Consider the following 25,994-nt stretch of genomic DNA (forward strand, 5'->3'; position numbering starts at 1 on the left):
CCCTGTGGCATTCCACAACACAGGGGAGCAGTTGATGAGGAGACGTCAACAATCATAACAAGGAAACTCCTTACGGCCAAATACGATCTAAACCACTTAAGTGCAGTACTTTGAATACCAATAAGATGTTCTCACCGGGAAACAAGTACTGTGTGACATTACTCAGCACGTTGAACTTGAAAGAAACTGGTAACCATTTGACCAATTAAACTCCTCTTGGGTACTGCATCCTGAATCATAGTACCAGTAAACGGTAGGGAAATGACTTTGCCAGTATTAATAGGAAAAGGGTTCACCTGTCAGGAAATGGGAGGGAAGAAGTGCCGTCATTGTCCATTCACATCAAATCAAATCAATTTTATTTATATAGCACCAAATCACAACAAACAGTTGCCCCAAGGCGCTTTATATTGTAAGGCAAAGCCATACAATAATTACAGAAAAACCCCAACGGTCAAAATGACCCCCTGTGAGCAAGCACTTGGCGACAGTGGGAAGGAAAAACTCCCTTTTAACAGGACGAAACCTCCAGCAGAACCAGGCTCAGGGAGGGGCAGTCTTCTGCTGGGACTGGTTGGGGCTGAGGGAGAGAACCAGGAAAAAGACATGCTGTGGAGGGGAGCAGAGATCAATCACTAATGATTAAATGCAGAGTGGTGCATACAGAGCAAAAAGAGAAACACTCAGTGCATCATGGGAACCCCCCAGCAGTCCAGTCTATAGCAGCATAACTAAGGGATGGTTCAGGGTCACCTGATCCAGCCCTAACTATAAGCTTTATCAAAAAGGAAAGTTTTAAGCCTAATCTTAAAAGTAGAGAGGGTGTCTGTCTCCCTGATCTGAATTGGGAGCTGGTTCCACAGGAGAGGAGCCTGAAAGCTGAAGGCTCTGCCTCCCATTCTACTCTTACAAACCCTAGGAACTACAAGTAAGCCTGCAGTCTGAGAGCGAAGCGCTCTATTAGGGTGATATGGTACTACGAGGTCCCTAAGATAAGATGGGACCTGATTATTCAAAACCTTATAAGTAAGAAGAAGAATTTTAAATTCTATTCTAGAATTAACAGGAAGCCAATGAAGAGAGGCCAATATGGGTGAGATATGCTCTCTCCTTCTAGTCCCTGTCAGTACTCTAGCTGCAGCATTTTGAATTAACTGAAGGCTTTTCAGGGAACTTTTAGGACAACCTGATAATAATGAATTACAATAGTCCAGCCTAGAGGAAATAAATGCATGAATTAGTTTTTCAGCATCACTCTGAGACAAGATCTTTCTAATTTTAGAGAGATTGCGCAAATGCAAAAAAGCAGTCAAACATATTTGTTTAATATGCGCATTGAATGACATATCCTGATCAAAAATGACTCCAAGATTTCTCACAGTATTACTAGAGGTCAGGGTAATGCCATCCAGAGTAAGGATCTGGTTAGACACCATGTTTCTAAGATTTGTGGGGCCAAGTACAATAACTTCAGTTTTATCTGAGTTTAAAACGTCACATGCACATGACAGGAATATCTGATGTCCAATCATCATGCAGCAGGTTTTAAAATGTCTTTACAAAATAACTTGTGAACTTCAACAGATTTTAGACATATACAGCACCAATGTTTTCAACCATGAAGAAAAAAGCAGGCAGAAGCAAACAAAAGTCCATATTTCCTTAAAAAAATGCATGTCATCCCACTCTTGACCATTATTACCACTACCTCTTTCACTTTTTTCCCCCCTTTAATGACATATTGTCAGCGCAGACATACAAAGACTGATATCCAACAGGGAACCAGAAATCCAATCAGATAGGGAACTATAGACTGGCTTGTTTCATTTTGGTCGATCAAAGTCGCTTATTTTCTATGCTAAGCAAAAGCTGGTTTACATTATGAATAAATAATGTGCACAGACTCGAGACTAGTCTTCAGGTCACAAGCACATTAGACAGATAAGTCATGAACAAATAATTACCTCGCAATATAACACTTCTATTTCCTGAAGAACGAGAAGGGGGAGGAAGGGAAGTGATTTTATATTCTTAGTGGGTAGCCATGTCTGGCTGAATGCTGTTGGCTCCACTCCCAGTCCTTTCCTGGCTTCACTCTCTTTTTTTCAGTGTGCAAAAGTCATATTGCCATGGATGGACCAATTCTAAAAGCCTGTATTTGCCAACAAGAAAACAAATCTTCATTTAATAAAGATTTACACTCCAAAAGAATGTACATAGAACACATTTTAAAACTATATAAACGGTTTGGGCTTTAGAATGATAGAATATTTCTTCTATCCCTAATGCCGCGTTCACATTGGACGCGACGGGAGTGACAGCAGCGACAGGTTGCCATTTAATCCCTATGTAAGGACGCATTTTGGCGCCAAGTCACGCAGCGCGACGCGATGGACGCGAATGAAGCGACGCGAGTGAAGCGATTTTGAGCGACTGGCGCGTTTGTGGCGCGATATTGCGTCGCATTCGCATTGCCCTCCTCCCCAAGTTCAAAAATTTGAACTTTTTCGTCTCGTTGCGCCGCGATGACCAATCAGGGACTGAATATGTAGTGACGTGGAGATGTCTGGAGTTTGACTGAAGATGTGAACATGTCCTGTATCTGGTAGCAGCCTGTGAGCAGGACTTATGCCTCTTTTGTCCTTTATTTCACAATTATGACAGAGTTTTTGGAGCGAGCAGCAGCCCGCTGAGGTTATTTTACTTATTAACTACACAGATGTGTAATAAAACAAATGGTGATTGGTTTCTAAACACAATTATGAAAGAGTTTTTTGAGGAAGCAGCAGAGTTTCTTTCTTTTTTTTTGTGCGCGCGAATGAATCGTCCCTGAAGATTATTTTAGTTATTAACTACACAGATGTATAATAAAACAAATGGTGACTGAGTTTTTTGGGGGGGAAGAGCGAGCTGCAGCAAGCAGTGGAGTTTCTTTTTTTTTTATTGTTTATATGTGCGCGCGTGAACGGGACAGGAGGTCCTCAAACTGGGTCCCACAGAGGTGAAAAGCCCGCTGAAAGTGGCCGTCATCCAGATGCAGCTCCTGCAGTAAATAATGATACTCTCTGTATTGGGAGCTTTCCACAACAACTCGCTCCATGTGATCAAGGTCCGTCATGTTAACCTGACTGACATCCGGAACCGGCGAGCGGAATGGAAGCTCCTCCTATTTGATGATGCACCGGGGCGAATTTTCGCAGCAAAAGCAGAGCGACACACCGGGCAAAGGAGGCGCGTCTGTCGCCATGCGACCCCCGTGAATTTGTAGCTTCTGATCGTGCCCGGTGTGAATGCGGCATAACATTTCAACATATTTGAAGATTGATTCATATACCATACCATCAACGTACTGTTATAAAGAACAATGTCTGACAGATTTGTGACTCTTTGTTTTTAAAGAACAAATTTTGTCTTTGCTGGGAGATTAGCATTAATAAGTGCGTTAATAACTGCAGGACCAACAGACTGAAAAACTCCTCTGTCCCTCAGGCCAACAGACTTCACAGCTCCTCACTCCGGGGGAGGAGTAACAGGAAGACAGAGGATGGGAATGAGAGGAACAGTAGTAGCCAGTAAACCAGTAGCAAGCAGTATTTCTGGTATTTATATTTTTGTATTTATATTTGCAATTTTTTTACTTTCACTTTTGATGCTCTGTGTGCTGCTACGCAATGCTGCTGGAACCTCAATGTGTCACCTGACCATAGCAGTAAATTTGAACTTTAATCATAGCTCATATTTGCGGAAGCTTCAGTGTTAAGCATGTGGACCAAGCCAGAGTACCAGAGGCATAAAACAACATGGGTTGAACCATCTAGCAAAGAGACAGATGGCGACAACACAGGACCTCCAGAACTCTATGTCCTTGACCACTAATTTTCACAGCAGTGAGGTCTGCTGGTCACTCAACCCCAGCATAATTTTCACACAAACTGCACATGCATGCAAACACACACATGCATAGATATGAATGCATCCTGTGTGCATCTTCACAGGCTGTAAACCATTGGACAAACACAACACTTGCCGGGCCCTTGGCAGTGCATTTCTCTCTCAATCAGATGATGTCATGCATTGCTGCAAACTGAGTTTGTCCACTTTGGCAGACAAAAATCACCCACGCTCAGCTCCCTCTTCTTGACTTCAGCTCAGAATTATAAAAGCTCTATTGTTGCTTGAATTGCATGAAAACGATTAGTCTTTGTGCCTCCTACACCAGTTTTGCATCAGCAGAGGGGGATGCCTGAAAAAAATGTAAAAATATTCTTATTTTTTCCCCACTTCTGCCACTATACAGAAAGGGAACTCTGACTAAACAGATTTCCAAAAGTAGTAGATGCTGCATATTAGTGGAAAGGCACAGTTGCAGTAATAAAACAATTACATTATCATCTGTCATTGTCGCTCATGGCTACCAATGTATGACTTACTTTTTATATTTTTCTGGCTGACCCTCTCTGAAAAGAGGCTCATCGCTATAAACAACAGAGATGTGATGTAAAAAGAAAATACTCACAATATCACAATATTTATTTTGACAAATGAGAACTAATTTTTAAAGTCCAGAATCAATATCATTCAAATTCAATTGATTGGAAAAGAGGTGAAAATAATGTAGTACCACTTTCATTCAACAGAGGGTGACATGTATTTGTTAGACCCGATCTGAGTATGATGTGAAATCACCTCTCTTTCATGCAGACACTGGTAAAAAATAATAGTGGATCATGAGAAATAATTGGGCAGTGATGAGCATGTACTTTCAGGAGTCGCAGCCAAAGAGTGCAAAAATTAAGGATATAAGCAATTCTATTTATATGTGAAATGGTAGACAAACATTGGCTAGTCCAGGCGCACTGCAGACGAGTCTCACAACTTGACAAACTCCAGGCCCAACGGTGGTGTTTTACTCATCCAATTTCCGTGCGAAGCACAGAAAAAAATTACACCAAGATAGTGTTAGATAATATCGGCGCTAATTCCTTATTTTATTATTTAATGTTAGTTATCGAGTATTTGTTTTTGTTTAGAAGTGCTTGGAACTTGGCTCAAAGTCTCAACAACAGAATTAAGTTTCACTTCCATTACACATGCGCAAGTTTCAGATAAAGGAAGGGCTCCCCATATCTGTGGGGAGCCAGTAAGATTAGGATTATGAGACTAAAACCCACCCAGTGTACCACCTACATTGTCTTATATAAAAACCAATTGTCGGCCATGTTCGGAGTAGAGCCCGACCGATATATCGGCAGGCCGATATTAGCCCGATATAAGCCTTTTTCAACGTACTCACTATCGGCCGAAATTTTGCCGATAGAACGCCGATAATTTCTCATAAACAGAACAGTTACTGAAATAATGTTTGTGTCGGCAATGTAAAATGTCCTTGCACCGTTTCTCCAGTAGATGGAGCTCTGACTCCATTCAACTGAGAGCTGCTTACACCCCTGCTTAAATGCGTTCATCACCGACCCCCGCAGTTCGCATCATACTGCACTGATGGGCTGACAAAAGCATACAAGTAAGTTTATAAGGATGTTGTTTGTAACAACTTTGCAATTACATTCGCCCCACATTTCTCCCGTTTCAGTTCAACTCAGTTTGATTAACTCAGTTTATGTAGTAATGTGTCAAATGTGCTTCATTACGTCGGTCACGCTTTTTATTGAGTCCACGTTGTGTAGACCTTATTTCTATCATGAAAAACTTTTGTTTACTGCGAAGAGGTTGAAACACCTCACATGATATGGCAAAGATCATTTTCAGGAGTGATATCTTACTAGTTGGCCCATTTGAATAGCCCCCTAACTGCTCCAATTGCATTTTTGCAATTACATTTTTGAAGTTGAAAATTCTTCTCTGTTATAAAGATAATCAATATGAGGACAAAGCTTCAGCTTTTAGCTCATACCTTTTTTGTTAAGGGTCCAAAAAACAACATTTTATTCATTAAAAAAAAAAAATAATAATAATATCGGCTGATTTATCGGCTATCGGCAAGTCAGCCGATTTATCGATTATCGGCATTTTTTCATCCAAATATCATTATCGGCATTGGCCTCAAAAAAGCCGTATCGGTCGGGCTCTAGTTCGGAGTCTTTCAGAAGATGGAGTCCCGTGTGGGCTGAGTCTCTGGGGACCCGGGCCTAGTTTTCAGCACGACTTTTGATAAATTCAAACTGAGGAATATATCGATTTCATTCTTTGTAAGGGCTAGTATCTACAATAACAACCCGGAGAATTAGCAATAACAAGAAGAGTTCCTCTGCCTGTTGCACCATGGCATTGATCAAGATATACCAACTAAATAAACATTGTCTGACCCCAATACAAACAATTTTTTTTAACTACTTTTTATGCACCCAAGTGTTACAGATGTGTTCCAGATCACAAAAGCCAGATTGGAATGAATTGCGGTTTTAAGTCATGGATTGGATTGTTTTTCAAATCAGCCAAAAAATTTTAAAATTAAAAAAGTAATCAAAAATGTGATGACCATTATTTTTGTCAATATGATACACAATCTCCAGTAGTATATTTATCTTACCCAATGGTCAAGAGTTGCAAGAGAACAATTGCAAAATCAAATTGCAATACTTTTAACGGGAGATAAATGTATCTGTTATGTGGGCCGCTGAAGAGGAGGTACTGCTGGCCCACCACCACCAGAGGGCGCCCTGCTTGGAGTGCGGGCTCCAAGCACGAGAGGGCGCCAGACCCAGAAGAAGTGACAGCTGTCACTCATCCTCAGCTCCAGCTGTCACTCATTCATCATCATCACCATCACCATAAAGGCCGGACTGCAACTCCACCTCCTCGCCGAGAAATCAACTACCGAAGAGGTAATTTTCTCTGATGACTCGAACGTTGAGTAATAATCTGAACTTCTTTTGCAGCCGTTTTCCTGTGGTGCTTGCCTTATCTGTGGGATTGGCGTTTGGTGTGATCAGCGATGGCTTCGCCTCACACCCCAAACCAGGTAAGTGGTTAAACAGGAGCTGCACGAGTGTGTGATTGGAGGTGGAGGTGCTCCCTCCTAACTGAGTGCAGACTGTGGATTACTGAGTGTGCGAATTCACGCTCATCCATCCTGTCTTTGTTTTCTGCCAGCAGTACCAGGGTCGACAGCCGAAGACAGAGGCCACCTGGGGACTCGGGACTTGGCGGCTCCGGTGTTCTTCAGGCCGTTGGTGGTGGAAGCCGTGTGGGACGTGGCTCATCTCTCGTCGGGGGTCTTCTATCTTCGAGCCTGCCCACACGTCACCTGGTGTTAATTGACTATACAGATCTTGTGTGTTTAGTTGTGTGTTGTCACAACATTAAATTGTTACTTATTGGCTTATTCATTGTCCGTTCCTTTGCGCCCCCTGTTGTGGGTCCGTGCTACGACACCTTCCCAACAGGATTTCTCGGCCATTCGTCATGGATTCTGAGGGGCATCAACCCGAGCTTGAACGGCCAATGGAAGAGCCAGGAGCGCAGGCATCAGTGGGAGGCGTGTTGAGTGAGCTGCAGCAGATTTTAACCGCCTTCACGGCTCGGCTGGATTTAGTGACTGAGCAGAATGTTCTCCTTAACCGGAGGGTGGAGGCTCTCACCGCCAGGGTGGAAACGCGCGATCAGGGCACTGCTGCAGCCACTCCTCTTGCTGGTCCTGGGCCCGTAACAGACGTTCCACTGGTCGATCAACGACCCCCCCCACTGTCCCCTGAAGCATACATAAGCCCTCCGGAACCGTACGGAGGCTGTGTTGAGACGTGCGCAGACTTCCTCATGCAGTGTTCGCTCGTCTTTTCACAGCGTCCTGTCATGTACGAGTCAGACGCCAGCCGGGTGGCTTATGTTATTAATCTGCTTCGAGGAGAGGCACGCGCCTGGGCTACGGCGCTTTGGGAGCAGAATTCACGGCTCCTAACGTCTTATGCTGGGTTTGTATGGGAGTTCAAACAAGTTTTTGACCATCCCAACAGAGGCGAGACCGCTTCGAGCGTGCTGCTGTCAATGAGACAGGGTCGTCGCAGCGCAGCCGAGTATGCAGTCGACTTCCGCATCGCGGCAGCGAGGTCCGGCTGGAATAACGTTGCGCTCCGCGCCGCCTTCGTAAATGGACTGTCTCCGGTCCTGAAGGAGCACCTGCTGGCTAAGGAGGAACCGCGGGATTTTGACGGGCTTGTCGATTTGGTTATACGCTTAGACAACCGTTTGAATGAGCATCGTCGGGAGCAGGCCGGGGGGCGTGACCAGGCACGAGCCGTCCCTCCCCCTTCCGGTTCCGAAAGGGTGACGTCGTCCCCACGCTTCACTGCCAGAGAGCTCCGTGTGGCTACAGCTCCCCCTGCTGAGGAGGCTATGGACACGAGCAGGGCCAAAGTAAAGACAAACGTCAGACAAAGGAGGCTGGCCCACGGGGAGTGTTTTGTCTGTGGCTCTTGTGAGCATATGCAGAAGGACTGCCCCAAACGGTCAAACTACAACGCCCGTCCTTAGAAACTGGGCTAAGGGTGGGCCATAACACGCACGCGGGGAAACTCCGCAAATCTGCACGAATCCCAGTAACGATCCATAGTGGGGATCTAACCCTTCACGCCCCAGCACTGTTAGACACGGGGTCGGAAGGGAATCTGCTGGATAGCAGATGGGCAAAGGAAGTAGGGCTCCCCCTGGAGGCTCTGCCGGCACCATTGCAGGTGTGAGCACTAGATGGCACCCTGCATCCGTTAATCACACATCAGACACAGCCTGTGACCTTGGTTGTGTCTGGAAATCACAGGGAGGAGATAGTGTTCCATGTAACACCTTCTACCTAGCCTGTCCAGTGGATTTTTATTTTATTTTTTACCACTGTTGTCGTGTGTTACCTGTGCTGCTCCACAGCCTGTCTAGTGGATTTTTATTTTATTTTTGCACCGTTGTCGTGCGTTCGCTGTTGCCATGCGTTACTTGTGCTGCTTCATGGCCTGTCTGGTGCCTTAACTAAAGCACTCCTTCTGCTGAATCACCTCTAAATTATTTATACATTATTCACTTTGCGTGTTTTTAGGAATCCGCTAGGTTGCGTAGCTACTAGCTCTTAGCCGATTTAGCATGGCGGCTTCTCCTGTCTCTCCCGCACTTTTCTGCTCTGGTTGTGAAATGTTTAGTTATTCCTCGGCCTCCTTTAGCAGTAATGGTACTTGTAATAAGTGCAGCTTATTCGTAGCTTTGGAGGCCAGGCTGGGCGAATTGGAGACTCGGCTCCGCACCGTGGAAAATTCTACAGTTAGCCAGGCCCCTGTAGTCGGTGCGGACCAAGGTAGCTTAGCCGCCGTTAGTTCCCCCCTGGCAGATCCCGGGCAGTCGGGAAAGCAGGCTGACTGGGTGACTATGAGGAGGAAGCGTAGCCCTAAACAGAAGCCCCGTGTACACCGTCAACCCGTTCACATCTCTAACCGTTTTTCCCCACTCGACGATACACTCGCCGAGGATCAAACTCTGGTTATTGGCGACTCTGTTTTGAGAAATGTGAAGTTAGCGACACCAGCAACCATTGTCAATTGTCTTCCGGGGGCCAGAGCAGGCGACATTGAAGGAAATTTGAAACTGCTGGCTAAGGCTAAGCGTAAATTTGGTAAGATTGTAATTCACGTCGGCAGTAATGACACTCGGTTACGCCAATCGGAGGTCACTAAAATTAACATTAAATCGGTGTGTAACTTTGCAAAAACAATGTCGGACTCTGTTGTGTTCTCTGGGCCCCTCCCCAATCGGACCGGGAGTGACATGTTTAGCCGCATGTTCTCCTTGAATTGCTGGCTGTCTGAGTGGTGTCCAAAAAATGAGGTGGGCTTCATAGATAATTGGCAAAGCTTCTGGGGAAAACCTGGTCTTGTTAGGAGAGACGGCATCCATCCCACTTTAGATGGAGCAGCTCTCATTTCTAGAAATCTGGCCAATTTTCTTGGATCCTCTAAACTGTGACTGTCTAGCGTTGGGACCAGGAGGCAGAGCTGTGGTCTTATACACCTCTCTGCAGCTTCTCTCCCCCTGCCATCCCCTCATTACCCCATCCCCGTAGAGATGGTGCCTGCTCCCAGACCACCAATAACCAGCAAAAATCTATTTAAGCAAAAAAATTCAAAAAGAAAAAATAATATAGCACCTTCAACTGCACCACAGACTAAAACAGTTAAATGTGGTCTATTAAACATTAGGTCTCTCTCTTCTAAGTCCCTGTTGGTAAATGATATAATAATTGATCAACGTATAGATTTATTCTGCCTTACAGAAACCTGGTTACAGCAGGATGAATATGTTAGTTTAAATGAGTCAACACCCCCGAGTCACACTAACTGTCAGAATGCTCGTAGCACGGGCCGGGGCGGAGGATTAGCAGCAATCTTCCATTCCAGCTTATTAATTAATCAAAAACCTAGACAGAGCTTTAATTCATTTGAAAGCTTGTCTCTTAGTCTTTTCCATCCAAATTGGAAGTCCCAAAAACCAGTTTTATTTGTTATTATCTATCGTCCACCTGGTCGTTACTGTGAGTTTCTCTGTGAATTTTCAGACCTTCTGTCTGACTTAGTGCTTAGCTCAGATAAGATACTTATAGTGGGCAATTTTAACATCCACACAGATGCTGAGAATGACAGCCTCAACACTGCATTTAATCTATTATTAGACTCTATTGGCTTTGCTCAAAAAGTAAATTAGTCCACCCACCACTTTAATCATATCTTAGATCTTGTTTTGACTTATGGTATGGAAATAGAAGACTTAACAGTATTCCCTGAAAACTCCCTTCTGTCTGATCATTTTTTAATAACATTTACATTTACCCTGATGGACTACCCTGCAGTGGGGAATAAGTTTCATTACACTAGAAGTCTTTCAGAAAGCGCTGTAACTAGGTTTAAGGATATGATTCCTTCTTTATGTTCTCTAATGTCATATACCAACACAGAGCAGAGTAGCTACCTAAACTCTGTAAGGGAGTTAGAGTATCTCGTCAATAGTTTTACATCCTCATTGAAGACAACTTTGGATGCTGTAGCTCCTCTGAAAAAGAGAGCTTTAAATCAGAAGTGTCTGACTCCGTGGTATAACTCACAAACTCGTAGCTTAAAGCAGATAACCCGTAAGTTGGAGAGGAAATGGCGTCTCACTAATTTAGAAGATCTTCACTTAGCCTGGAAAAAGAGTTTGTTGCTCTATAAAAAAGCCCTCCGTAAAGCTAGGACATCTTTCTACTCATCACTAATTGAAGAAAATAAGAACAACCCCAGGTTTCTCTTCAGCACTGTAGCCAGGCTGACAAAGAGTCAGAGCTCTATTGAGCTGAGTATTCCATTAACTTTAACTAGTAATGACTTCATGACTTTCTTTGCTAACAAAATTTTGACTATTAGAGAAAAAATTACTCATAATCATCCCAAAGATGTATCGTTATCTTTGGCTGCTTTCAGTGATGCCGGTATTTGGTTAGACTCTTTCTCTCCGATTGTTCTGTCTGAGTTATTTTCATTAGTTACTTCATCCAAACCATCAACATGTTTATTAGACCCCATTCCTGCCAGGCTGCTCAAGGAAGTCCTACCATTATTTAATGCTTCAATCTTAAATATGATCAACTTATCTTTGTTAGTTGGCTATGTACCACAGGCTTTTAAGGTGGCAGTAATTAAACCTTTACTTAAAAAGCCATCACTTGACCCAGCTATCTTAGCTAATTATAGGCCAATCTCCAACCTTCCTTTTCTCTCAAAGATTCTTGAGAGGGTAGTTGTAAAACAGCTAACTGATCACCTGCAGAGGAATGGTCTATTTGAAGAGGTTCAGTCAGGTTTTAGAATTCATCATAGTACAGAAACAGCATTAGTGAAGGTTACAAATGATCTTCTTATGGCTTCGGACAGTGGACTTATCTCTGTGCTTGTTCTGTTGGACCTCAGTGCTGCTTTTGATACTGTTGACCATAAAATTCTATTACAGAGATTAGAGCATGTCATAGGTATTAAGGGCACTGCGCTGCGGTGGTTTGAATCATATTTGTCTAATAGATTACAGTTTGTTCATGTAAATGGGGAATCTTCTTCACGGACTAAAGTTAATTATGGAGTTCCACAAGGTTCTGTGCTAGGACCAATTTTATTCACTTTATACATGCTTCCCTTAGGCAGTATTATTAGACGGTATTGCTTAAATTTTCATTGTTACGCAGATGATACCCAGCTTTATCTATCCATGAAACCAGAGGACACACGCCAATTAGCTAAACTGCAGGATTGTCTTACAGACATAAAGACATGGATGACCTCTAATTTCCTGCTTTTAAACTCAGATAAAACTGAAGTTATTGTACTTGGCCCCACAAATCTTAGAAGCATGGTCTCTAACCAGATCTTTACTCTGGATGGCATTTCCCTGACCTCTAGTAATACTGTGAGAAATCTTGGAGTCATTTTTGATCAGGATATGTCATTCAAAGCGCATATTAAACAAATATGTAGGACTGCCTTTTTGCATTTACGCAATATCTCTAAAATCAGAAAGGTCTTGTCTCAGAGTGATGCTGAAAAACTAATTCATGCATTTATTTCCTCTAGGCTGGACTATTGTAATTCATTATTATCACGTTGTCCTAAAAGTTCCCTAAAAAGCCTTCAGTTGATTCAAAATGCTGCAGCTAGAGTACTGACGGGGACTAGCAGGAGAGAGCATATCTCACCCGTGTTGGCCTCTCTTCATTGGCTTCCTGTTAATTCTAGAATAGAATTTAAAATTCTTCTTCTTACTTATAAGGTTTTGAATAATCAGGTCCCATCTTATCTTAGGGACCTCGTAGTACCATATTACCCCATTAGAGCGCTTCGCTCTCAGACTGCAGGCTTACTTGTAGTTCCTAGGGTTTGTAAGAGTAGAATGGGAGGCAGAGCCTTCAGCTTTCAGGCTCCTCTCCTGTGGAACCAGCTCCCAATTCAGATCAGGGAGACAGATACCCTCTCTACTTTTAAGATTAGGCTTAAAACTTTCCTTTTCGCTAAGGCTTATAATTAGGGCTGGATCAGGTGACCCTGGACTATCCCTTGGTTATGCTGCTTTAGACGTAGACTGTGGGGGGGTTCCCATGATGCACTGTTTCTTTCTCTTTTTGCTCTGTATGCATCACTCCGCATTTTATCATTAGTGATCGATCTCTGCCCCCTTCCACAGCATGTCTTTTTCCTGGTTCTTTCCCTCGGCCCCAGCCAGTCTCAGCAGAAGACTGCCCCTCCCTGAGCCTGGTTCTGCTGGAGGTTTCTTCCTGTTAAAAGGGAGTTTTTCCTTCCCACTGTAGCCAGGTGCTTGCTCACAGGGGGTCGTTTTGACCGTTGGGGTTTTTCATAATTATTGTGTGGCCTTGCCTTACAATATAAAGCGCCTTGGGGCAACTGTTTGTTGTGATTTGGCGCTATATAAAAAAAGGTTGATTGATTGATTGATTCTACCTCCCGAGTGATTTTGGGATTTCCGTGGATGGTGAAGCACAATCCCCATAGATTGGCCGTCCGGGGTTGTGACGCAGTGGAGCAAAACCTGCCACCGGGAGTGTTTAGGATCCTCGGTTCCTCCCGGCATGACGGCTAATGAGGAGGTTAAAGTCCCCCCCAATCTATCGGCGGTGCCAAAGGAGTACCACGATCTTGCTGACGTCTTCAGCAAAGATCTGGCGCTCACTCTTCCCCCGCACCGACCGTACGATTGTGCCATCGATTTGGTCCCAGGCGCTGAGTACCCGTCCAGTAGGTTGTACAACCTCTCACGTCCGGAACGCGAATCAATGGAGACCTACATCCGGGACTCTTTAGCTGCCGGGCTGATCCGGAACTCCACCTCCCCGATGGGTGCTGGTTTCTTTTTTCTGGGCAAAAAGGACGGCGGACTCTGTCCATGCATTGATTACAGAGGGCTGAATGAGATCACGGTTCGCAACCGATACCCGTTACCCCTGTTGGATTCAGTGTTCACGCCCCTGCATGGAGCCCAAATTTTCACAAAATTGGATCTTAGAAATGCGTACCACCTGGTTCGGATCCGGAAGGGAGATGAATGGAAGACGGCATTTAACACCCCGTTAGGTCACTTTGAGTACCTGGTCATGCCGTTCGGCCTCACTAACGCCCCCGCGACATTCCAAGCTTTGGTAAATGACGTCTTGCGGGACTTCCTGCATCGGTTCGTCTTCGTATATCTGGACGATATACTCATCTTTTCCCCGGACCCTGAGACCCATGTCCAGCATGTACGTCAGGTCCTACAGCGGTTGTTGGAGAACCGGCTGTTTGTGAAGGGCGAGAAGTGCGAGTTCCACCGCACTTCTTTGTCCTTCTTGGGGTTCATCATCTCCTCCAACTCCGTCGCCCCTGATCCGGCCAAGGTTGCGGCGGTGAGAGATTGGCCCCAACCAACAAGCCGCAGGAAACTGCAGCAGTTCCTCGGCTTTGCAAATTTCTACAGGAGGTTCATTAAAGGCTACAGTCAGGTAGTTAGCCCCCTGACTGCCCTGACCTCCACCAAGGTCCCCTTCACCTGGTCAGATCGGTGCGAAGCCGCGTTCAAGGAGTTGAAACGCCGGTTCTCGACTGCACCAGTTCTGGTGCAGCCTGATCCTGATCGCCAGTACATAGTGGAAGTGGACGCCTCTGACTCAGGGATAGGAGCCGTGCTGTCCCAGAGCGTGGAGGCTGATAAGGTTCTCCATCCTTGTGCCTATTTTTCCCGCAGGTTGACCCCAGCTGAACGGAACTATGACGTCGGCAATCAGGAGCTCCTCGCGGTGAAGGAGGCTCTTGAAGAGTGGAGACACTTGCTGGAGGGGGCGTCGTTGCCTTTCACGGTTTTCACGGACCATCGGAACCTGGAGTACATCCGGACCGCCAAGCGGCTGAACCCCAGGCAAGCCCGCTGGTCTCTGTTCTTCGGGCGCTTTGACTTCCGGATCACGTACCGCCCCGGGACCAAAAACCAGAAATCGGATGCGTTGTCCCGGGTGCACAAAGAAGAAGCCAAGGTGGGGCTGTCGAACCCCACCGAGACCATCATCCCCGAGTCCACTGTCGTGGCCTCCCTCACCTGGGACGTGGAGAAGACCATCCGGGAGGCCCTGGCAAGGAGCCCGGACCCGGGGACCGGCCCCAAGAACAGAATGTACGTCCCACCAGAGGCCAGAGCTGCCGTATTGGACTTCTGTCACGGATCCAAGCTCTCCTGTCATCCCGGAGTGCGTAGGACCATGGCAGTGGTCCAGCAGCGCTTCTGGTGGGCGTCCCTGGAAAGCGACGTTCGGGACTACGTCCAGGCCTGTACCATCTGCGCCAGGGGCAAGGCAGACCATCGGAAGACCTCGGGACTCCTCCAACCCCTGCCGGTGCCTCACCACCCCTGGTCTCAAATCGGCCTGGACTTCATCACGGGCCTCCCGCCGTCCCAGGGCAACACCATCATACTCACAATAGTGGACCGGTTCTCCAAGGCGGCCCACTTCGTGGCCCTCCCGAAGCTCCCGACGGCCCAGGAGACGGCAGACCTCCTGGTCCACCATGTCATGCGGCTGCATGGGATACCATCGGACATCGTATCAGATCGTGGTCCCCAGTTCTCTTCGCAGGTTTGGAGGAGTTTCCGTAAGGAGCTGGGGGCCACCGTGAGTCTCTCGTCCGGGTACCACCCCCAGACAAACGGCCAGGCAGAGCGGGCTAACCAGGAGTTGGAGCAGGCCCTTCGCTGCGTCACCTCCGCGCACCCGGTGGCCTGGAGTCACCATCTGGCCTGGATCGAGTATGCCCATAACAGCCAAGTCTCGTCTGCTACCGGCCTCTCCCCTTTTGAGTCATGTTTGGGGTACCAGCCCCCCATTGTTCCCGCTGGTGGAGGGAGAGGTCGGTGTGCCCTCGGTCCAGGCCCACCTCAGGAGGTGCCGCCGGGTGTGGCGGACCGCCCGCTCTGCCCTGTTAAAGGCCCGGACGAGGGCCAAGACCCATGCGGACCGCCGGCGTTCCCCGGCCCCCACATACCAGCCCGGGCAGGAGGTGTGGCTCTCGACAAAGGACATCCCTCTCTGTGTGGACTCCCCGAAATTGAAGGACAGATTCATAGGACCCTTCAGAATCCTCAAAATCATCAACCCGGCCGCAGTGAAGCTCCAACTCCCAGCTTCACTGCGGATCCACCCTGTGTTCCATGTGTCCCGCCTCAAGCCACACCACACCTCGCCCCTCTGTGCACCTGGACCTACGCCGCCTCCTGCCCGGCTCATTGACGGGGAGCCTGCTTGGACAGTCCGCAGGATCCTGGACGTCCGTCGTAAGGGCCGGGGGTTCCAATATCTGGTGGACTGGGAGGGGTATGGACCTGAAGAACGTTCCTGGGTGAAGAGGAGCTTCATCCTGGACCCGGCCCTCCTGGCCGATTTTTACAAGAGACACCCGGACAAGCCTGGTCGGACGCCAGGAGGCGCCCGTTGAGGGGGGGGGTCCTGTTATGTGGGCCGCTGAAGAGGAGGTACTGCTGGCCCACCACCACCAGAGGGCGCCCTGCTTGGAGTGCGGGCTCCAAGCACGAGAGGGCACCAGACCCAGAAGAAGTGACAGCTGTCACTCATTCATCATCATCACCATCACCATAAAGGCCGGACTGCAACTCCACCTCCTCGCCGAGAAATCAACTACCGAAGAGGTAATTTTCTCTGCTGACTCGAACATTGAGTAATAATCTGAACTTCTTTTGCAGCCGTTTTCCTGTGGTGCTTGCCTTATCTGTGGGATTGGCGTTTGGTGTGATCAGCGATGGCTTCGCCTCACACCCCAAACCAGATAAGTGGTTAAACAGGAGCTGCACAAGTGTGTGATTGGAGGTGGAGGTGCTCCCTCCTAACTGAGTGCAGACTGTGGATTACTGAGTGTGCGAATTCACGCTCATCAATCCTGTCTTTGTTTTCTGCCAGCAGTACCAGGGTCGACAGCCAAAGACAGAGGCCACCTGGGGACTCGGGACTTGGCAGCTCCGGTGTTCTTCAGGCCGTTGGTGGTGGAAGCCGTGTGGGACGCGGCTCATCTCTCGTCGGGGGTCTTCTGTCTTTGAGCCTGCCCACACGTCACCTGGTGTTAATTGACTATACAGATCTTGTGTGTTTAGTTGTGTGTTGTCACAACATTAAATTGTTACTTATTGGCTTATTCATTGTCCGTTCCTTTGCGCCCCCTGTTGTGGGTCCGTGCTACGACACCTTCCGAACAGTATCATTACAACTTGAACAAACAGACAAATCATCAACAACAGCAATTAAAGGTTGCTGGCCCTCCCTCCCTGATCAGTTTCCCATGTCATAATGTCTTAACGACTTCAATGAAAACATTAATTTTTGCCTACCAGATTCAAGAAAACATTAATTCTTGCCTACCAGATTCAATGAATCATTTGATCTCAGTCATTCCACACAGAATGTAGGCGTTACCAAAGGAGTGATAGACAGACACAGTCAAACGTGTCAGGGGCCGATAACACTGGATCAAATTGTGTCCAGTATCCTCCTCTTGACCTGGGTAGGACCCAGGTGCTTCCTGTGTAGCAGTTCACTTGAATGGCTCATATACACAGGCCCATAAGTATTTGGACAGTGCCAATGTTTTTCCACCTTTGCCTCTGTAAACCATTACAATAGAGTTGAAACTAAACTATCACAATGTGCTTGTAGTGTAGCTTGATGGGAATTAAGAAAGTTGACATTCTATTTGACTTAACACACAGAATGTTTGATAAGATGAAATATGTTTATTTGAAAGTTTGACTTGCATCTAAGACTCCGATATGAACGGGTTCCCCACGATAAAGACGTGCACACACTTGGATTCATCATACTTGACAAAAGGACAGTGTTATTACAAAACAGAATCCACCCCATTGCAGAAAAAGATTCTCCTCCATGTGGAACAACCAAGTCCAGTTGCTTCTTACTAAACTCCCCAATAAAATGTATTACTCCTGGCATACAAGAAACAGCACTGTCGACACAACTGTACTCCAAAACATCCACTCTGTCTGAAATGTTTAGGCCCTTCCCTTGTCCAAACATTGACTTGTATTCACTCTGATGACCTTATGAACAGTACTTTCTCAGATCCGGTAGTTTCTGTTTACCACAGGCTGTAGGTATGTTTTCCTGCAGACCTCACAGAGCATGAAGGCATGGCAAAGCTGCAATGATTTATTTCAGCTGGAGGATTAGCCCAGTGGCCTGTGGAACCAATTAACCTGAGGGTTTCAGGGATCATGCAATGGACCACTCAAGATTTTGGAACAAAGACCAGCCAACCAACCAGTACCCAAGTAAAGCTGCAACAATTACTGTCTGTATCATGGAGGTATACAGGTAGAAAGAAGGCATTCTTTCTAATTTTTTTTTTTTTAAATCAGAGATACCGCTGATTAGGTAATTGGGTGTGAAATGAATTGCCCTTTTAGGGATCAATAAAGTTTTCTGAATCTGAACACCTTTGTACCATGTTAAATTCTGATTATTATGGTTCAAGTCTTATTATATTTTTAGTGGAAGTTGGTAAAAATGTACTATCTTCCAACATATTAAAAACTTTGGGGGGGGGGGGGGTCACAGTGATGGAGTGGTGAAAGCTCCAGTGTATAGGGTTAAGTGCTGTTTATTACCAGAAATAAAATTCAATGTCATTAGAGTATATTCACCTGCAACGACAAATCAATGTGTTTGTGTCTGTATAGAATTAGTCTTCATATTTACATGGGAGTGGAACCCTCATGTAGGCCGCCATGTTGCATCACCATGTTGATACAGTAGCCCAAAAGGGACACATTGACTACACCTTAAGTATTTTAAATCGTAGCTAAAAGAAAAAGAAGGGGAGATGATTTGCTTTGGTGTGGAAAGTAATTGTTGTTAGCTGTTTATTTTCAAAGTTGTTGTTGGCAGTTTCCTCGCTTGCGAGGATAGTGGGAAGGCCTTTTTTTTTTTTTTTTTTTTTTTTTTTTTTTTTTTAGTTTATTTTCTACAAGCCCTCTGGTGGCTGAAAAGTCTGATGCGGGATGCACAAGATCTGTTACACTTGGGGCAAATGAACACTTGAGTAGGCTGGGCTTGTGCTGCTGCCCGCTCTTTCTGTCTTTGATGCTTCTGGCGTGAGGCCTCACTTCTTTCTGCCTCAAACTTCAGGCTGGCAGATTTGATGCTGGAACGCCAGCTGAGTCTATCTGTAGCTAGATGCTGCCATGACTGATGCTGAATGCCTGCAAGGGAGAGCTGTTTCTTCAGCTGGTCCTTATAGTGCTTTTTGGGGGCCCCTTGGTTTCGTCTCCCTTCCTTGAGCTCGCCAAAGAGAATTAATTTTGGCATGCGTGTATCATCCATCCTGGCTACGTGATCTGCCCAACGAAGCTGTTGTTTGAGTATAATAGACTCCATGCTGGGCAATTTGGCTCTGGTAAGGATGTCCTCATTTGAGACATAGTCCTGCCACTTGATCCCGAAGATGTTTCGGAGACAACACTGATGAAAGCGTTCCAGTAATCTGATCTGCTGGCGATACAGAACCCAGATTTCAGCTCAATACAGGAGGGTAGGGACCACAATGGCTCTGTAGACCTGCACTTTTGTGGAAAGGCGCAGTGCATGATTCTGCCAGACTTTCTTTGAGAGTCGAAAAAAAGAACTGCTGGCCTTGGCAAGGCCACTGTCTAGGTCCTTGACAACAGATGCGTCGTTTGAGATAACACTACCGAGATACGTGAAGTGCTCTACTGCATTCAGGCTGGTACCCTCGATGTTGATTTGGGGTGGGGTATATGCTGTATGGGGGACCGGTTGATATAGCACTTCTGTCTTTCTCAGGCTGATGGTGAGGCCGAAGGCTCTTGCTGCTTCAGCAAAACAGTTGACAATGTGCTGCAAGGCTTGCTCTGTATGGGCGACGAGGGCGCAGTCATCTGCGAAGAGCAGCTCCATGATTAGCTGTTCTGTGATCTTAGTGTGGGACAGAAGGCGCCGCAAGTTAAACAGACTTCCGTCGGTTCTGAAGCGGATATAGATGCCGTCTATCAAGTCTTCTTTGGCCTCACAAAGCATCATGCTGAAGAAGATGGAGAACAGAGTGGGCGCGAGGATGCAACCTTGTTTGACGCCATTTGAGATGGGGAAGCTGCCGGACAGAGTCGTGTTGTACTTCATTTGTCCCATCTGGCCTTCATGCAGCTGGCGGATGATGGTGAGGAGCTTTGGAGGGCAGCCAAGGCGTGCAAGAATCTTCCACAAACCCTCACGACTGACCGTGTCAAAAGCCTTCGTTAGGTCTATGAAGGCTGCATAAAGGGCCATGTTCTGTTCTCTGCACTTCTCCTGGATCTGTCTCAGGACGAAGATCATGTCGGTGGTTCCCCTGTTGGCCCGAAATCCGCACTGACTCTCTGGAGTATTTTCATGCGCTATGGTAGGGGTAAGCCTGTTGAGCAGCACGCGAGCCAAAATCTTACCTGCTATTGAGAGGAGACTGATGCCCCGGTAATTAGAACAGTCGGACTTGTCGCCCTTGTTCTTGTACAGGGAGACAATGACCGCATCCCGAAGGTCATGTGGAACCATTTCCTTTTCCCAGCAACTGGAGAAGAGAATTTGAAGCTTGTCGAGGACTGCCTCACCTCCATTTTGGTACACCTCTGCTGGGATGCCATCTATGCCAGGAAACTTCCCTGGATTCAGCTGTGTGGTGGCCTTTCGGATCTCTTCAAGTGTTAGGGGGGGTCATCAAGTTCCCATTTCACCTCGACCTGGGGAATCTTCTCAATTGATGACTCTTGCACAGTGCGCTTGTCACTGAAGAGGCTTTCAAAGTGTTCTGACCAACGCTGCATAATGGTTTCCTTGTCCGTCAGAAGGGTGGAGCCGTCTGAGGAGCGCAGGGGTGCTTGCACTTGATGTGCTGGCCCATGGATGGTCTTAAGGGCTTCATAAAAGGAGCGCATGTCTCTGGCATCGGCATGTTGTTGTGTCTTCTCCGCAAAAGCTAGCCACCAGTCGTTCTGCAGTATGCAGAGCTTGCTTTGCAGTGTGGAGCAGGCATTTCTGTAAGCTGTCTTGGCAGAGTGGTCATCAGGTTTAGCTAAAAGAGTCTTGTGGCATGCACATTTCTTTTCTAGTAGTTCCTGGATCTGTGCATCAGACTCATCAAACCAGTCTTTATTTTTCCTGGCTGAGAAGCCCACTACTTCTGCTGCCGTCTCCTGAAGGATGGTCTTTAATCTCATCCACTGTTGTTCAGGGTCGTCAGGCAGGCCTTCTTCTCCACGCAGTCTCTCCTCTAGTTTGGCCTGGAACGCCATTTTTGTGTCTATGTCTTGCAGCTTGTGGACTTGTAGCTTCTTAAACTGTGGGCCTTTCTTCTTAGGAGCGGGCTTGAAAGTGAAAGCAATCTTGGAATGGACCAAGCGATGATCCGTATAGCAATCCGCGCTAGGCATCACCCTGGTATGTAGTACGTCTCTTCTATCACGCTGTCGCGTCAGAACGTAGTCCAGAAGCTGCCAGTGTTTGGAGCGTGGGTGTCTCCAGGTTGCTTTGAATCTCTCTTTCTGTTGAAACAGGCTGTTGGTGATCGTCAAGTCATGTGCAGAACAGAACTCCGGCAGCAGGCGGCCATTGTCGTTACAGTTGCCTATGCCATGTTTCCCTAGCACGTCCTTCCATACATCAGAGTCGCGGCCCACTCTGGCGTTGAAATCTCCCACGATGAGGAGCTTGTCCTGGGTGTCGACGCGCTGTAGAAAGTTGTGCAGATCGCTATAGAAAGTCTCCTTAACTCCGATGTCGGCCTGCATGGTTGGGGCATACACACTAACAATAGTGGCAAAATCCTTGTTGTTGATGGGGAGCCGGAGTGACATGAGTCGGTCAGAATGTCCAACTGGCAAACTGTGTAACCTATGTGCTATGGCGCTCTTAATCATGAACCCGACCCCTGAGAGTCAACGATTTTCTTTAGCCTTCCCTGACCAGAACAGTGTGTAGCCTGTGCCTTCTTCGGAGAGTGACCCTTGGTCTGCAAAGCGCACCTCGCTGAGTGCAGCAATGTCTATGTCAAGCCTTGCTAGCTCTTTGGCGACTAAGGCTGAGCGTCTTCAAGGATGACTGCTACTGTCTGAGTCCATCATTGTGCGTACATTCCAGCACGCAATTTTGAGGTTCTTTGTTTTTCTTTTCGCACCGCGTGTAGTGATGCCCGTTGGCAGCGGTGAGCCAACCGGGTCTAGTGAGACAAGCCGTGTTTAGACCACCTTTTCTAGGTCTGTCTCCATGTGGAGCAAGCAGGGCTATCCCTAAACAGGGCTGCTTGGTCACCCAGGGCCCTGCCGGATGATGCTGTTGTCTCGGGTCAGCAATCAAACGACCATAGCTCCTGAGCCGCCTGCATGCAGGATCGAGACTGCAGCTCCCAGTGCCATCATGCACCTGCTGTTTTCGCCTCTTCCCATCGCTGCAGGGCTTTCCTTCCCGCCTGCGCTCGTTGCTTAAAGTGGGGATCAGCTCGCGCACACCAATTCCACTCTTTAGGCAAGGTGGCACAGACAAGCTGAGAAGGCTGTGGCGCCCACCAGGCTGTAGGTTTTACATCAGAGTGACCTTCTCCTAGCCTCTGGCTAAAGAACCTTCCTCGGAGGCACGGGGGCAGTAACCCAGGCTGGGGGTTTAACATCAGGGTTTTCCTTCCCCTAGGTGGACCGCCTTAACAGGGCTAATGAGTCCCATCTACCCACTGCTATAACCCAGTCAGCTGGGAGGCTCGTGATGGCGGTTTTCAAAGTAATCATGCATTAAAGGGACCAAACAGATCACATTACTGATAGCTGCTACAAGTGCTAGCACCATTAGCATACAACATTTAAAAAGACTGGAGTTTCACTCACTCATATTATTCTTTCTATTTGTAAAAAAAAAAAATGCTCAAAAGGAAACACAGCCCTCCACAACAGCTACCAGCCGCTACCACAGGGCAATGAGTTAAGGCACCTTGACACTTGCACAAATTTAATCCCCGTACTGCAGCGCAATTCGTCGTGCCAGTGTGGCCCATTTTGTCCCGCTGGATGCCACGCCCTGTGCTGCTGGATGCAGCATTATATAAAATAATTATTTCATGCATTTGCTCTCGAACATGGCTGATTAAACCATCTCTCATCGCTCCCAGAGTCACAGAGGAATTATCTGCAGCTTCAGCTCTTCTCTCTCGTGTGTTTCATAAGGTGCAGAACGCATTTGGAATTGTCTCAAAGGTACTGCATTTTCATTCCTTCTTATAAGTTAATTATAATGTAGCTGTAAAAGTATGTTTATTGTGGCTGTAACATATCATCATAATCGCTCAGGTGCTCTGCGGCAATGAGATGCATTGACACAGTGTTTTAGAATAGACTGTGCAATGTTCACATCTAGTTCACAAAATTAATGCATGCCAGAGATTTTAAATATTTAAAATTTTCTTTGCTCAATTGCACACAACCGCACACAGCTCACGCACAGTTTACAACAGTTTTCAAGGAGTTTGTAATCTGCATGCCAGATAGTGTGCCAGTGCGGGGAACAAATTCATGGAAGTGTCAAGGTAGCTTTACTGACATTATGAGAGGCAGAGACACTGCGCTCAGTCACTGTAACTCAAAGTAACCACATCCCTAAAAATTCCCCCCCCCCCCCCCAATACAGTTGTCATGGAGGGCGAACCTATTGTATCTATAGAAACAAAAACAGTTGTTTACAAAAAGGTTGGAAACATGTTTATTTCTGCTCTAAAGTTGGGCATTTTGACATGGACTTCTGCGACAGACCGGCCTCCTGTCCAAGATGTGCCCTGCCTCATGCTCGGGTAGGCTACAGTCCCCCCAGTGACCCTTAATTGGAGTAAGCGGGTATAGAAAATGGATGTATGGATGGACATGGACCTGAATGGGAACCTGCTCACCTTTGGAGCCAGCCTCAAGTGGCCAGTCAAGGAACTGCATGTTTTTCTTCTTCTCGGTACACTTCCTCCGAGGCTAACGAAGCTTACTGCTTGTTAGCAACAATGACAGCGCTTTTTTTTTTTTTTTTTTTTTAGAAAAACTGGCTGTTTTTTAATAGACATAGGTTTTCTGAAAAGTGGTTTTGAAGCTGAAACAGGGCAGCTCTGGATGCTACCACCTTGACAGTGCTTAACTCCGCCTAACTCCCAGCCAGCCTATCAATGTGTAAAGAGGTGGCGCTTGTGCAAACCCGGCATGAGTTGAGTAGGATGGTAGCGGTTATTTAAGGAGCTGCAAGAATTGCCACTTCCACATTTGCATAATTTCTTAGTATTTTGGGAGGGGGGGGGTAAGCTCTGGAATCATGCTCCGTGACTTGATCTCGGAAAAGCGGTTGAAGATGAAGAAATGAGTGGAATCATGTTGCAATGAAATTTGGGAACTTTTGACGTCACAGTCCACAGAGGAAGTAAACTGGAGGTATTTTTATAAAGCACTTCTAAAATAACAGCAGACACTTTCATACAACACTGCCCAACTAGCCCCCCCCACCCCACCCATGTTAAAAAAAAAAAAAAAAAACTGGAGCCGCCCCTGAGACTCAAAAGTTGGTAGTTTATTTTAATATAAATAAATAAAAATGTGACTTTCTGTTTTTTTGTGTGTGTGTGTGTGTGTGTGTGTGTTGGATACACAGAAACTAAAATGACAGTTTTTCGTTGTGTGGAGTTTCGATCCTGTGACCTACTTATCAATTCGCTCCGTTTAATGCGCTTTAAACAGGTTCAATAAGGAAAGTAAAGGTTTTAATCTAAATCATGTGAAGCCGGTCATCAGTTTTGTAAAATCAAAGGCTGTGTTGGGGGATTAAACAGCGGTGTGTGTGTGTGTGTGTGTGTGTGTGTGTGTGTGTGTGTGTGTGTGTGTGTGTGTGTGTGTGTGTGTGTGTGTGTGTGTGTGTGTCGCCCGGCTGTAATCTGACACTTTCTTTGTTTTCACTTTAACCGGCTCAAAGTGAAGAATTGCGAAAAGAAAAGAAGCTGATCTGTTGCGCACTTTCGCGTTACAACAACGACGAAGTGAGACTCACGTAGTGTTTGTTGGGATTCCTTCTCTTCTGGACATCTTGCACTGTTACTTCGTGCACGGTGCGCCGTGGCATGACGTCCTCCTCCTCTCTTCGTGTCCGTGGGGAATAAAAGAAAAGCGATCACAGCCGAGTCCGATCCCCAACCTCCGATCGAGTGTTAATAAAGCTGCTTTCCGTGAACCAGACCTGGTCAGATTTCCTCTGTATCATTCAGAAGTATGCAGTAGTCGGTTTTGCCCTTTTTCCGTGCGCCTCGTCCCGTCCTGCTGTAACCAAACTCCCAGCCTATCCCAGCTCGCCCACTCCCACTCAGCTGCTGGGATACGCTCCATTCTGCCCCACGGGCCGGCCCTTCACAGTGTGACCACGCCACAAGGCTGACACCATCACATCCTGATCCCCACGCAGACGCGGATCAGCGCCTGTGATCGATATTATAATAGTTTATCGCAGATTCACAGGGGCGTAACCAAGATTTTATGATTGGAGGGGCAGAAACTGGAACCCCAGAACTGTCAGTGGCATTATACATTTCTTCCCTCTTGCTTCTGTTGGTTAACGTGTTTCAAGTTAATTTGGCATGAGCTGCACTTATATCACACCAACCTCAATTACAAACAGTGCCTTGGTGGCCACCAAACAGAAGCCAGATCTGCAACTAAAAAGTTAAAGCCATGTGATCACTGGACTCTATATGCAGTGCACCCTGCTCAGCGTGTTGCTCTCATTGGAGCAACGTCTCTGCTATTTTGGCATCGTGGGATAGCTCGCCCACAGATTGAGCTCGCCGGACTACTTTCGCCACCCTGCTCAGCGTGCTGCTCTCGTTAGAGTGACAGCATACAGAATGTGTCTCTTCCCAGATAGATCTCTT

At 46.7% G+C, this 25,994-nt stretch overlaps 1 protein-coding gene across 1 annotated transcript in view; it reads right to left on the reverse strand.

Moving 5' to 3' along the window:
• Positions 1–25,516, reverse strand: part of sh3pxd2b (SH3 and PX domains 2B) — a 182,888-nt gene extending 157,372 nt beyond the window's left edge. Inside the window, 1 exon segment of the mRNA XM_034178006.1 lies at positions 25,121–25,516. Coding sequence (XP_034033897.1) covers positions 25,121–25,192 — 72 coding nt within the window. The 5' untranslated portion in view covers positions 25,193–25,516.
• Positions 25,517–25,994: the final 478 nt, after the last annotated feature.

The sequence above is a fragment of the Thalassophryne amazonica genome, chromosome 9 (genome assembly GCF_902500255.1).
Source record: "Thalassophryne amazonica chromosome 9, fThaAma1.1, whole genome shotgun sequence".
In the NCBI taxonomy this organism is placed as follows: Eukaryota; Metazoa; Chordata; class Actinopteri; order Batrachoidiformes; family Batrachoididae; genus Thalassophryne; species Thalassophryne amazonica.